The 14,669-nt window shown below is 46.3% G+C and overlaps 1 protein-coding gene across 8 annotated transcripts in view; it reads right to left on the bottom strand.

Annotated features, from left to right (window-relative positions):
- Positions 1–14,669, bottom strand: part of DISC1 (DISC1 scaffold protein) — a 339,947-nt gene that overhangs the window by 286,176 nt on the left and 39,102 nt on the right. For all 8 annotated transcript variants that reach the window (XR_011423792.1, XR_002809874.2, XM_070229105.1 and 5 more), the window contains exons 2-3: positions 11,881–12,881; positions 5,073–5,142 (exon numbers count right to left, since the gene is read on the bottom strand). Coding sequence is in view for 6 of the 8 variants with exons in the window: in XM_070229105.1 (XP_070085206.1) it covers positions 5,073–5,142; positions 11,881–12,881 (1,071 nt within the window). In the remaining 2 variants the exon portion in view is untranslated. The remainder of the gene's footprint in view (positions 1–5,072; positions 5,143–11,880; positions 12,882–14,669) is intronic.

A 14,669-nucleotide genomic window follows, 5' to 3' on the forward strand; every position in this document is an offset into this window, starting at 1 on the left:
TGCACAAGCTCAAATCTGAAGTAGGTGTTACATGACTTCCTGCACCCTTACCACTCAAGAAAAATGCCAACACACAAATCTGCAAACACAAAATGTCAGTTATTTCATTTGGTTGCATTGTTTTAGCTTTTCTTCCTATTTAAAGGAGACTTTGTGATTGCGTAAGTGAAGGGCCGAGATCTCAGCCAATGGTGACTTTCAGCATTACTGTCTATGTTTGCAGATTTGTAAGTTGGCATTTCTCATGATTGCTAAGGATTCAGTAAGTTGTGTAATACCTACTTGAGATTTGAGCTGTTGCTTTTGTTTTTAATGGAAGCCCCTTTATCCAAGGACAAGGGGACACTTACTGCAAGCTCCCCTCAGAGCCATGGGAGAGAGAGCCCTGTAGACACCAGGCCAGACCAATAATGTTTCCAAACCCTGGGGTGCAGGGAGAAAAGAAAAGTGTGTGTGGAAGGGGGCTGCAGACAGAACCTGCACTCTATTCACCACGTTCAGTGCTGCTCCCTCTCCGTAAACATCTTAAAGTGCCACTTTTGCTGGACACGTCTCTCTTACCGGACGCCACATGCAGTCTACTGTTTAAGTCAGAACACAAAACAATACAGGCTACCAAGAGTAGCATTTCTGTTCCATGGACCCCAAAATGTTATCTACCTCCCGTTTACTCTGGCAGTCCTACAGCCATAAAAATGACCAGATTCTATTAAATCTTGTTTTCTTCTTTCTAAGCTTGAACAAAATGCAGTGAAAAGGAATGTGTGGATTTTCACTGTGTTCAATCACATCTGTTGGGAGACGAGAAAGCAGGAGTTCCGGTTCTAAAGATTAGGCTCTAGGAAGCCACTCAGAGGCCAGACCCTGAAGCAGGTATAGAGTGGGGTTCCCCACGAAAGACAGGGGTGTCAGGCTGAACAGTTTACACACTATCACCTAAGAGCAACTGTGCATAGAGAAATCTTGCTAAAGAAAGAATTCAGAGAAACAAAGATATGGCAATTTAGAGAAGAGCTGGTCACTCTCTCCACTGGTTTTATGCTTGGCTTTTGCTGTGACCTTTTTTCTTCCAATGCCTCATATTTTTATACTTCTAGAATTTTGTCACAATGGATATTGGTTGAGAGAAATAATAGAGAAACCAATTCAGTGCTGACTACTTTTCACTCCCGGAAGGAGATTCTAAACCAGCAGGGCAAAGCCAGCGATGCCACACATCACATTGATGCGAGTCGCTGAAATGGTGACTTCCTGAAATTTTGCTCCTGCTTCCTCACAACTTCACCTTGTTCACTTCAGAAGTGAAGTGGTGGACACAGTCTCTGGTGGACCTGGGCAGGCAGGGGGACATTATAGGCCACAAATCAATGCAAGAGCAACTGGAACAGTAACCATATTGAAAATTGTTGTGCACGCTCTCCTTTTCTCTGTGTTCCCAGCACATCACAGATCCTGACCCCTCATCTCCCATCTCTGGACTGCAATCTCTCCCTCCATCAGACTGCAAGGTCTCATCCTTGCCCCTCAGCTGACCACAGACATGGGACAAGCAATAATGCCATACAACCAATGAAGCATTTTGAGCATCTTGGAGAAAGACCCTAAGCAAATACCAAACAATATTATTCTTTTTCTCCCAGGCCCTCCCAGCTTTATGCAAGAATATAAGGAAATATTAACTTTACTTCCCTAGTGAGGGAGAGATGTAATTAGAGCCATGAGAAGTTTTCCCCACAAGGCATCCGTGGGTAAATTTGCCAGCACTTGGATGAGATAAAACACAGAACTTTCTATTCTGTACCAATTCCTCCTTTCTCTGGAACACAAAGTCATTTTTATGAATGAAACTAGAAAGAAAGAAAGAGAGAAACGCAACAAAAACAAAGGGAGATAAGGTCACCCTCCATATTCTCTTGGTGAACACGGTGGTCTCCAGCAGACCCCTTCCCCTGCTTCAAAGCACAGCTGCACCTGACAGAGAAAAAGAAGTGAGTCCACACAAAGACCATAAAAGTTGAGTGTCAAGAAAAATCTCAACAATCCTTAAAACTTTTATTAATAAGCCTGGATAAACTAGATGACAAAGGAAATTTTATTCAAATCCTATTTCAATAAATCTCATCACAACAAATTCTCCACCTCAAGGTTGTTCAAACTTCCCTAATGACATAGCAATCGATTTATGAGAATTTCTTGATCACTTTCTATGTGCCAGTCCATGCATTGGGCCCTGCATTGGTCCACTGCAGACAATAGCCAGTTTCAAATCTCATTTCAAGACAACCAAACTTTTGGATGGTGGCTAGTGGTAAAGGTGGTTTTTCCACCTCTTGGACTTCTCTAAAACCCATTCCAGATGCATCCTACTCAACCTTTAAGGTCCATCTAAGTTACCAACTCATCCATAGGGCTTTGATCCTTCACCCACCTCAACATCTAGCAGAAGTAATTTCTCCCCTTTTTGGAATGTCCTTTGTCTACATTTTAAGGGGCATGTTATGTATAACTTTATTGTCATTATTGCTATCTCCCCTGCTGAACCATAAGTTCCCTGAGATGAAAATCTTGAGGACAGCACTCAGTGTGTCTTAAAATGGCATTGTTTACTTCCTTGCATCTCATCACCACTCAAAGTGTATTCCTCAGGACAGCAGCGTGAGCATAATTTAGGATGTTATCAGAAAAGAAGAGTCTCCAGCCCCACCCCACGGCTACTTAATCAGAATGTGCATTTAATACACTACCCAGGTGACTCAGCTATGCATTAGTTTGAGAAGCACTGTTATACACAATGGACGCTCAATAGTATTTTTTACATAATAAGCCAACTTCTACACAGAAATTTTCCCCCTCACTCACCCCATGCTGTAGACTGCAGATGAGCTGAGGAGCAACCCCATCATGAGGTGGCAAGAGGGATTTCTCCTTGCTTTCACTCTAGCTTACCATTCATGGCCCCTATGCATTCAGGCAGCAAGTCCTTTATTCATTCACTCATGAAACATTGATTGAGTTCTTACCCACCATGTGCCATGCACCTTGCACATTTCATAAGAACACTTACCTCTCAACACGCTGAACCAGGTTTGCAGGTTTGATGAGTTTAAATAGAATGACAGTGGTATGTGACTCTGTGTTAAGTGGCTACCAGGGTATTTGTCCACTCCACAAACTCCTAGTGGATCAGGAGGGACATGGCCCAGTCAATCACCCTCACCTCCAGGACTCAGCTCGCTGCTGCATCATGGTCTGGTTCTCCATGGAGGAAAGTCCTGCACCAGTGTTTTCTCAAACATCATCACACATCCCAATCACCTAGAAGGCTTGTGAAAACATGGAATGCTGGGCCTACCCCCAAACTTCTGATTTGCTAGACAGTGACAGGCAAACAAGATAAAAAACAGAAACACTAAATAGAGGTGCCTTCATTCTTTTAGCTTCCCTGATGAGGTGTATCCTATCCAACCTCATTCCCTTAGGTGTTTCAGAGATATTTGGAGAAAAGACTAAAGAAGTGAAGCCTTCATTTAATGAAGTCCATTGAGAGAACCAAGTCCAGAAAGTTCCCCAGTTCTTTATCAGAAAAAGAGCCTGGTTTCCACTTGTGTCATAAGCTTTGTGTGTTACAGCAGAGCTGTGTTGTTCAAGGTAAAAGGACCAAGACTCAGCCCATGGTAGAGAAAATAAATCTGTGCCATAGTGGGGTGCTTCAAACTAGATTTAACTGTCTTTTACAGACAGAAGTCAGTGGGCGCAGCCTGGTCCAGGAATAGCTCATTTGCTCTCTGTCTACAGCTGTACCGAGGACTAAGGAGAGTACCTTCCATTGCCTTAGACTTGCCTCCTCTCTCACACACCTCATCCTCCACCCAGCATCATTCTGAAATCAAGACATCCTGTAGAAAGAGGAGTGGGAGAGTCCAGAGAGTTCCACCTCCATTCCCAAGTTCTCATCTTCCTCCCACTCCCCTGTCACTTTGTAAAGCCAATCTCAATGGTATCTGTAATGAGAACACCAGATAGCGTCAATCCTGGGTATTTCCTAGAACAGGATTTGCAATGCACTTTTGGAAATCACTCACCCCATTCCTGTAGTGCCCCAGTTCCAATGGTCCATGACGTACTCATTGGAAATACCAGAATATGAGTCACTAAGCTTGAAGACCCAAGCCCCAACACTAACCAGCTTCCAGAAAAATCCTTAAATCTACATTCTATTTCCAGAACAGTTCTGGGTGTGCTAAACTTGGCTATCACCAGGAGTATCTATCAAGTTCATAAGTGTCTAGGGGAACCTAGAAACCCTTTGTCTTCCCCACATCCAGCAGAAATGGGTGTGAAATCTTGTGATCAGCATCCAAAGTCCTTAAGATTCTCCACAGGCCAACCACACCAGAAAGCCTGCCTTTGGCGCAGTCTAGCCTGTGTCTAGTCAGCCGCCATCCAGCCCTCATCTGCTTCTGCTCCAACTCTGTTTTAGTGCCTCATCTGAATTGTTTGGTTTCTGACCAACTCCTCTATCTTCTGGTCTTGTGTGGTTACTTCTTTCTAGCTTGGATATTTGTGTCCACTTTCATGGGAATTTGATACATTTGACCCCTTTGGCACAGCCTGGCGTCTCTCGGACTCATCCCATTTCCCATCTCTGGTCCCGGAGAGAATGAGGTCAAAAATCTCTCCCTGAGAGCTTATAGTTACAGGTATCACAAAGCCAGATACTACATCTACCTTACTTTCCCATTCCTGCCACCTGCCTGGCACATAATAGGTGTTCAACAAAAATTTTCTGATGGATGAATAAATTATATCACACCTGCAAGTACTCCAAGGGTTGCTGGACGATCAATAAAGTTATACTTACAACCCAAAGGATTAATACTCCTAAAGCGCTTTGAAAACCACAAAATAACAGTGCTGTAAAATAGTCAACTGTTACTGAGTGGAGATGATCAGAGGAGCAGATTGCACAACTCATTTCAGATGTAGAAGACAGATTTGAGAAAGGAGGGAAAGAGAAATGGGACGTTGTGGGGGAAAAAGAAGAAATAATCAGTAAACAAATTAAAACTCACCTTTATCAAAATCATCATCCTCAACTGCTTTTTCTTGAAGTTTCTGAAGCTTTAATCTTAAGGATTTTACCTATGTTGGTTTGAAGGGGAGAAAATGAAAACCAAATTACCATAGCAGTCAAGCAAACAATTTTGTTAAAGCTAAGAACATTTAGAAACTATTTCAAAACTGAACTTCTTTATCTTCCTCTTAAAAAAGAACCACAAATGTACATTTTTCCAATGCCAGACACATTAGTTTCTCAAAAAAAAGTTTTACGAAGAAAAAGTGTAATTTGAGCATAAAAATCCACAGTTAGAATGTTATTTTAAACAAAAACATCACACTGTAACCTTTGTGCCCTTATCTATGTGAAAAATGCATAATAAAAAGTAGTACAAATTTCTTGACCTGACCAGATGGTCTCTATTCTAAAAATCACATTAAAATTATGAAGCTAAACACACCAAAACTGGAAGAGAAACCAAAAGAAGAAGAGCATGAACTTAAACTCAGTAGGCTGTCCCAAAGGCTGGTGAGAATGACAAGAAGGAATTCATAAAACCCTTGTTAGAAGTCCTCAGGTTCATATATTTGCCATTATAGAAAAGGGCATTGTCTTGTTTAACCTGCATACAGACTCAATGATCCCATCATTTGTTTGAGAATTATCAGTGTGTTCATTTGTAATTATAGTCATGCACCACATAATGATGCTTTGGTCAACAATGGACCACATATATGAGGGCGGTCCCATGAGAGTAGTAGCATACAGCCTAGGTGTGTAGCAGGCTCTACCATCTAGGTCTGTGTAAACACACTCTATGATGTTAGCACAATGACGGATGCATCTAACAATGCATTTCTCAGAAAATGTCCTCCTTGTTAAGTGACACATGACTGTATTTTTCTTCTCAACAGGAGGCCCAGAGATTTTCTGAAGATGGATTCTTAGACTATGAATGAATAGATCTGGGCTTGCTCCCTGAAAAACACCTTCCTCCCATCCTTTGCCTGGCTAACACCTATATTTCCTTCATCACCTAACTCAGGTGTCACCTCCTCCAGTCTGTTAAATGTCCTTTCTCTATACTACCATTGTGACCTGTTCTTGCTTCTATTCATACTATCCATTTAACAAATATTTATCGAATGCCTCTTAGGTCTTTGGAGCCCCCAAATCCCTCTGTGGAACTTGAAGCATAAGCCAGAAACATAAATTTTGTTATGTTAAGACTCTGATATTGTGTGTGTGTTACTAAGCTATTTTAACTAATATAATCTAACTAATAAAATCTCCAAAGCCAGACACAGGGTGTTGTACTATTAGTAGTCAGTAAACACAGTCTGAATGAATGAAAGAATGAATGAATGATCACATTAACCCCTTTATCCTCGAGTTGCTCCACATATCACATACAAATTTTACCAGTAACTTAGTCTTACATAGTAGAGATAGAAGAAAGGCTGTATGGTGGTGCAATTGCCATATAAAGCAAGAGCATTACCATCACCACACCCAAAGGATGGTATTATTAAATTAAAAAAAAAAAGCAGGAGCAGAAGAACTATAGAAAAGAAGGTCAAAGAGGGGGCCGGCCCAGTGGCGCAGTGGTTAGGTTCACACGTTCCACTTTGGCAGTCTGGAGTTCGCCAGTTTGGACCCCAGGTACGGACATGGCACCATTTGGCACGCCATGCTGTGGTAGGCATCCCACACAGAAAGTTGAGGAAGATGGGCACGGATGTTAGCTCAGGGCCAGTCTTCCTCAGCAAGAAGAGGAGGATTGGCGGCAGATGTTAGCTCAGGGCTAATCTTCCTCAAAAAAAAAAAAAGAAGGTCAAAGGATACATTTATAGCCAATGCCCACCTCACCTTACCCCTCTCGTCAATTATCCCTGTAAGACCCTGACTTGATGCCCTGGGATATGTTTGAACGTCCATCTTCCCTGGAAGCACAACCACTGATGGGCACGTCTTACCCCGTGACCCAGCCCACGTTAGGCAGGCAATTAGTTTGTTTTCCTCCAGCTTCCACAAGCTGAGGTGGGGCCTGACTTGCAGGGTTCTGCCCACTTCCCCCCTCTGCCCACCCAGTTAGCATTTCCTTTTATCGCATTTCTCTCAGCCCCACTCAACCTCTGGCAATAGTCCTTGGGTGGCTATTTCGAAATAGCAAAAAATACGCATATAGTCAATTCTCATTCATGGTAGTTATGTTCCATAAAGTAGCTGGGAACATCAATTAACAAATACTCAACCCTGGCTTCTGGGGGAAACACAGGGTTAAGTTCATGAGAGCCTCCGGTCACAACATTTTTGTCAACTGGTCAATATATAACCTTGTTTATGTCTGTTCCAGTTTAAAGACACCTTATTAAATCTGCACTGCTGATTCATTAACACCAAACTCATGGCCAACAGCACTCCAGCTCATGCGGGAAAGAAGCTCACCTAATACATGTGTTTTCTCCGTAAGGCACATCACAGCCTTCTTGCACTTGCGAACACTAGACAGCACTCAGCATTATGCTTGGGGACCATTTTAAAAAACAAAATCATCAACAAAAATGCAGAAAGATGTGGCGTTAAATAGACCACGAAAAGGACACTTGTCGACAGTACAAGAGCTGAAACAAGAAGGCAGAGCGTCACCCTGTTCACCCTCAGCCTGGAAAGTGCACATCAGGTAACTCAAATTTTCAGCCACTCTGGGCATGTCCACAACTGACCAGGAAAGCACTGTGAGCATTGACTTTGGAGTTATTGATAAATTTTAGCAAGTAGGCGAATTTGTAAATATAGAATCTGTGAATACTGAAGATCAACTGCATTTTAAAAGGAGCGAAAACTCAAGTTCCTGAGATTTGTGTTTTGCTTAAGGAGAAGGGAGAGGGATCAAGGAATTAGACCATAATCTCTAAAAGGCCCCACAACACTGGAATCCCAACCCTTCAAAGAATCTTTTTGAAGATCCTTAGCCCAACCTCCTCCTCAATCCTGAAGGCCTGCCCAGGAGCCTGAATGAGCAATGTGGGGCCTCTGCACAAACACAGTGGAAAAAGCTGGGCTCCCCAGCAGCCCCCCTCATAGTGGAGGACTCTGGGTGTCAGGAGCTTCTTCTTCCTTTCTTTTTTTGAGGAAGATTAGCCCTGAGCTAACATCTACTGCCAATCCTCCTCTTTTTGCTGAGGAAGACTGGCCCTGAGCTAACATCCTTGCCCATCTTCCTCTCCTTTATACGTGGGATGCCTACCACAGCATGGCTTGCCAAGCAGTGCCATGTCCGCACCCGGGATCCAAAATGGCGAACCCCAGGCTGCCAAAGCAGAATGTGCAAACTTAACCGCTGCGCCACTGGGCCAGCCCCTCTTCCTCCTTTTGAAACAAAACCTGCCTTCCTCTCAGTCCTATGCCCTGGAAAGAGTTCTTTTCCATCACTCCCACCACACAGAATAAAGTTGACCCTTCTTCCACACAACAGACATTCAACCACCTGAAAATGGCAGCACGCTTTCCCCTGTCCAGGTGTTAGATCACCACAAACAAAGACACTTAAACTACAGTTAAGTGGTCTCCAGATCCTATTGTTTGAGACAAGACATGAGTTTAAATTGAACTGTGGGGAGAAGGGTGAATTTATTCTTCTTTGACTCAAATTCTCTCAATCTGAGCTGTTTCTCTAGTGATATTGATGGGCAATATCCTGGGTACTTGCTCGGTGCCAGACTCATCTGGAGCACTTTGCATGTAGGAGCACATTTAACCCTCACGACAGGCTAATGAGGTAGGTGCTGTGGTTCTCTCTCCTTCTACAAGAGCATCTTGAGGCACAAGACAAGTAAGCCAATTACCTAAAGACACACAGCGAGGAACAGAAAGAACGAGGCTACCACCCAGGCCGTCCCACTAACTTGCCACGCTGCAGCGCTCCGTGGGTAACACCCACAGGCCCCAGCAGGCACCACAGGCAGTAGGGCTCACCCCCTCCAGAAGCCCAGTAGTGTGGGAAGCGTGCGCCGGGCACTGTGGCCGTGTGCAGGTGCCATGGGTGAACCAGCAGCAACCACGCCCTTCTTCCCCACAGAATAACTCTCTAGTAGATTATGACCAATTATTTCTTTTAAAAGCTGCATTTGGCTGGTAAAGGAGAAAGGAAGAAATGTAGCTAGCATTGATTTTATTTCTTTTTAAAACTAAAAATTATGAAATCCAAAAGGTGAGTCACGGTGGCTTTCTGTAGCCACAGCCCCTGGAATTTCAGCTCACGGTCCTCCAATGTCTCGGTGGCTCAGAGAGCCAGCATGGTGAGCCCGTGCACAACTGGGTCCCCAGAGAGCCACATTCGCTCATGGTTCACAGACTCCAGTTTACCAAAAACTCCAGGTTCTCAAGAGGAAGTGATCAATCTCCAGGTAGGAGGAGCTAAAAGGAAGAAAAAAACTATTGGGGCTACCAAAACCCAGCGGGCCGAATCCTGTGGACTGCCATGGGATCCTCACTAAGGCAAGTTTCTGATTGCATGGTTACTGGGCGCAAGGGAAGCTGGTCATTACAACAGCATTCTACTTTGGCTTCACTTGAGTCAAAATCTGGATTTCTGAGATGGAGAAATGCAGATATATTGCCCAGATTTTTTTAAAAGTTCTCAGAAATGCAGTGTTGAAAACTGGCATCTAAAGTCAGAAAAGTATGATGATGCCAACCTCTACTTGGTGCCTTCGTCCTGTGTGCATCTGCCTCTCAGATTCTCTTCTTATGCCTTAGACAGCTGAGCCAAGAAATCCATCAATTAGATATCTGTGGCCCATCTTAACAAGATTGAGTTCACTAAAAATAAAAATTAGTCGAGCTCCTGCTGAGGGCCAGGAAATAGGCGAGGCATTTGGCATCCCAAAACGTCTAGCAGAAGCGATCTGTGGTTATGGGGCTCGTAGTCAAGTGAGGAACTTGAACCCACAAACAAATTTTTATTACCTGTGGTGAGTGCTATTATGGAGCATGTCCAGAGTGCTATGGGGACAAATGGAAGATGGGATTCATCTGGTCTAGAGGGGGCAGGAAATGGCTCACAAGGAAGTGGCTTTGGAGTCACGACTAAAGGGATAAGTAGGAGCTTGGCAGGCGGGAGAGTGCAGGAAGGTCAGACCAGGCAGAGAGAAAAGTAAGCAAAGGCCTGAAGCACAGCTTTCTGTGGTGTCTTCAGGAACAGGAAGCAGCCCCAGATGGCCGAGCCGGCAGGAGTAAGGCACTGGGGCAGGCTGCAGCAGGTTGGGAAAAGTCTCGATGATCAGGATAAGGAGCTTGGATATTGTCCAGAGAGGAGCAATGAGCCACAAATGGTTTAAGCCAAGGAATAACACTATCCCGTCAGTGTTTCGAAAGATAACTGTGCTGGCCACACAGAAGATAAATTGGAGAAGAGAGACACTCGAGGAGGGTAAATGTGTCAAGAATCTCTTGCAAAACCCCGGTGAAAGATAACAAGGATTCGAACCAGGGCAGTGACGGTGGCTTGAGACGAGGTTAGCTGTAGGACTGAGAGGGTTTGGAGGCTGAGCAGATGTGGGGAGGGATGGAGAGGGAGGTATTAAAGATGACTGCAGTTTCTCTAAGGAAGTGAATAGATTCTATTGATTCAAATCGACAAATACATATCAAGAATGAGGCCCTTAGAACAGGTTTGGTGGCGAAGACAATGGCATCAGTTTTGGACACATCTAACTAGAGGGTTTCACACATCACCTGGGAATAGAGACCTGCATGTTTGGCCTGGCTTCGCTATCTTCCTGGGTTGTAAATCAGATGGCTGGGCTGAGGTCCCTATAGGCCAGAACAAAGGAGCTAAACATCACGGAAAGTCGATGAGATGCGACTGCTGAGAACGAACGTGAACTTCACATTTTCAGGTACTTCTACCAAATGCCTGATGAGGAGTGCTCCACTTCCCTGCTTACATGTATGTGTGCACACACGTACACATATGCACATGTGCACACATACTCGTGTGCACACATACACAAACACACACCCCAGAAGGAAAACGCAGTCTTTCAAGAGGATGAGGCACACAGCCCAATGGGCCAGCCACGAAGCATCTCTCCCTTGGTCTCTCTAGGAACTTTCTGGGGTGGAACAATCCTGCCTACTCCTGGCTGTACCCAGCCCTCAACAACTGGGTGGACAGCGCTGTCATAATGTAAAGACTTACACTGACACTGTCTGTCCCAATTTCCAAAGCACTTACATATTCATTTGAGCTGCAGAGAATCCTGTGCAGTGTTGATACCTCTAAATAAGGAAAGTGAGGGCCTGAGAGGTTTAGTACCAGAAACAGTCTCCTGAGTCTATGTTAGGCAGTTCCCGCTGCAGCAGGATGAAATGAGATGAGGGCAGTAATGCAAATGAGCTCAGGACCACCCTCAATGCAGGGCATCACCGTCTTCATATCCCTCAACCCCTTCCACACACCAGCCAGCTGCGTCTCCCTGCTCCCTGGCCCGGATTTCCCGTTTCAAAGCAGAGCTAGGCGGAGCTAACCACACACCACCCAGGCCAGGAAGTGCAGAGGAGCTGGGGGCCCACAGAGAGCAAATCAGAGCATCGAAGCAACAGAGAAGACATAAGCGAGAACAGATTTGTGTCCAAACTGAAAGAGAAGACACAGAAGTACAGGAACATCTTCCTGCAGCCGGCCGCAAGAGGAGCTGCTGCGATTTCTAGGGTGGAAGTGCGTCAACCCCAGAACCACTTATTTCCTGCCCTCTGCCCAGAGCTAATCTGAGCTGTGACGCTCGTGGGGCCCCAGAGGCTGGGGAGACACCGACCTCCAGTTGCCTCCGGTCACTCAGCAGGCAGTCCAGCAGCACGGGCTCGCATTTCCCAAGCAGCTCGTCCCAACGGTGAGAGTCCCCCAAGCTGCTGCCTTCAAACCATGAGGAATCTGGGGAGCAGGAGGAGGCAGCGTCCGTGTCCGACAAAGACACCATCTCACACTCCAGCCGGGGGCTGCCCGCTGCAGCCTGGGCAGAGTCTGCTAGGCCCTGAGTAGCCTTGAGGTTGAAGGCGGGAGAGAGAAGTCGAGGGTGTTCGTGGGGGCTGTCCAAGCTGACAGCCTTGGCTTCCAGCTCCTCGGGCCTCTGATGAGGGGCCTCGGCCTCTCTGGATGGTGGGCAGCCTTCCGCTTCTCCACGTTCCCCGGCAGAGCCAAGTGAGAGCTGAATGAAGCTAAAGCTGGAGGTGAAGGCATCCTGAGAGCCGGCGGGGGCTGAGGGAAACTTCAGGCCACTTTGGAGGCTGCAGCTGTTACTACTCATCTCCTTTGGGGCAAGACAGCCTTTGGTCCAGGTGCCCCTTCCTCCTTCAGTGCAGGCTGCATCCCAACCAGGGCCTGGGGCCTCAGAGCTGTCCATGGATGGAAGCTCCTCCTGACACCCAGTGTCCCCAGGGCCACAAGACCTGGTTAGCCTGTCGGGCAGCTTGGTGCCAGCTCTGAGCTGAATCCCAAAGAGCCCTGAGGTTCCTCTCACAGGGGTCAGAGCCAGGCCTAGGTGGTCCACAGATGTCACAGCTGTGATGCCCTTGGAAACAGGATTCCCAACGGAGGGGCCTTGCCCCTGGCCTCCAGGGTCAAGGCCACATGGGTTGGCCCTGGACTCAGAGTGGTGGGACTCCTCACTGCACATCCCTCCCTGGGCCCAGAAAGGAGTGCCCACTGCTGGGGAGAGGAACCCGATCCGGGGCCCAGCTGTGCTTCTCATGTAGCCTGGCCTCCGTGCCAACCGCTTCTTCCGGAAAGAGGCTGCAGGTGGTAAGCAATCCTGGCTGCCTGGAAAGAAGAGAGAAAACAGCACCGTAAACACACAGATCTCACTGGCCTAGCTGGAAGTGCATTTGGAGAACATCATAGGCTTCGAGGTCATCTTTCGGTGCCTCTGCCAAAGAGAGATGCTGGCTCAGTGGTCACGGGGCCAACCGGTACGAAAATTCTGATGACCCCTGGGAAGTGTTTGCCTTGAACGTGTAGAAACAACACAGCAGCCCAGCTCTTCTGTTGAGCAGAGCAGCTGGCGTTGCTGTGTGTTGTGCCAACACGTCAGCATGCACAACGGAGACACCACCTCAGCAGCTCCTTCTGAAGCCCCAGCCTCTCGCCTCTTAGTCTTTCAGGCACATCAGCACTTTCATCCTGGCGTGGGCCTGGAAAGCAAATGATTTGAAACTGAATGCCAGCGCACTCCTCAAAATGCGATCCAATCGCTTACTCTAGGTACTCATCGAACAATACACGAGTTTCCATTATCTGAACTATCAGTGTCCTTGCATGCCTGTGGACCACGGAGAGCCAGCTGTAACACAATTTATGCCCATCAGTTCATCTCACATGGTGGATTACAGGGGGCCCTGCTTGACGTGTTCTCAAAATCAGGGCCTGTCCTCCTCCCGGCTATGTGAGAGGAACAGAAACAATAAACAATATTGATGCCTCACAGAGGCAGGATAGGACAGCAGTTGAGAGCATAGACCCTGGCACCTCCTTACCTGGTGCAAACCCTGACTGTGCCATTGCTGGCTGTGTGACCATCCGCAAGTTACTTAACCTCTCTATGCCTGAGTTTGCTTCTCAGTAAAATGGAGATATTAACAGTGCCTCTCTCATAGGGTGGCTGTGAGCATTCAACCACATGAGTTTCTAGATATAGACGGCTTAGAACAGTGCCTGGCACATGTAATAAATGTGATCAAAGCATTAGTTATTATTTTTACATTGCATAACACATTATTCATAATGTGTTTTTATCTACATTAATTTCACTTGCTCCCTACCAAAATCATGTGAATCAATCAGACCAGGAATCATAACTTTCCTTTTATAATTAAGGAAACTGAGGCTCAGAGATTCGACATTCTGGAAACAGCTGCAAGTGGCCGAGAGACCAGTGCGGAAGTCTCCTGACTTTACTGGCTCACACGATGCCCCCACCTCGCAGCCCTGCCGCAGCGAGAATCAGATGAGATGGAGGCATACAAGGAAGAACATGCAGCACTAAACACAGTTGTAGGTATACTACAGCCTGTGGCAACAGTGGAACAAAGCTTCTCTCCAGGCCCGCACAGCTTGCTCTGCCTCCCAGAACAGAGACGGTCACGGTAAACAGAAGGTGCTAGGCATTTAGGATCCCACAGTGTTAAGATCATGGCACACACCAGTCTCTGGAATGGGTGTCATTGACAATCCCTGGGGAAGTGAGCACAATGACCCATGGGCCACCTGTTCCCTGAATTTGAGCATCTGAGGACAAGAGAGTACAAGATGTGTCCACCCGGTGGCCTGCTCTTGCCAACCGGGTATGCCAACTGCTGAGACCCCAGGAAGGGTTAATACCACCCTGAATACACAGAATTCTGGAAGCCTACAGGGAAGGAAGGAATGGAAGCAAGGGCTATAAGCAAAGGAGTGGGAGTGGAAGTCAGGATAAAGGAAGGGAGGGAGGCATGTAACACTACAACCCTAGGAGCTTGGTACCATTTCATTTTATAAATAATAAAATTAAAACTCAGAAGGTCTTAATTTGCCCCAGAAGTCCCTAATCATAATTTACCAAAGCCTGTTTTG

This window comes from Equus caballus, chromosome 1 (assembly GCF_041296265.1).
Source record: "Equus caballus isolate H_3958 breed thoroughbred chromosome 1, TB-T2T, whole genome shotgun sequence".
Taxonomy (NCBI): domain Eukaryota; kingdom Metazoa; phylum Chordata; class Mammalia; order Perissodactyla; family Equidae; genus Equus; species Equus caballus.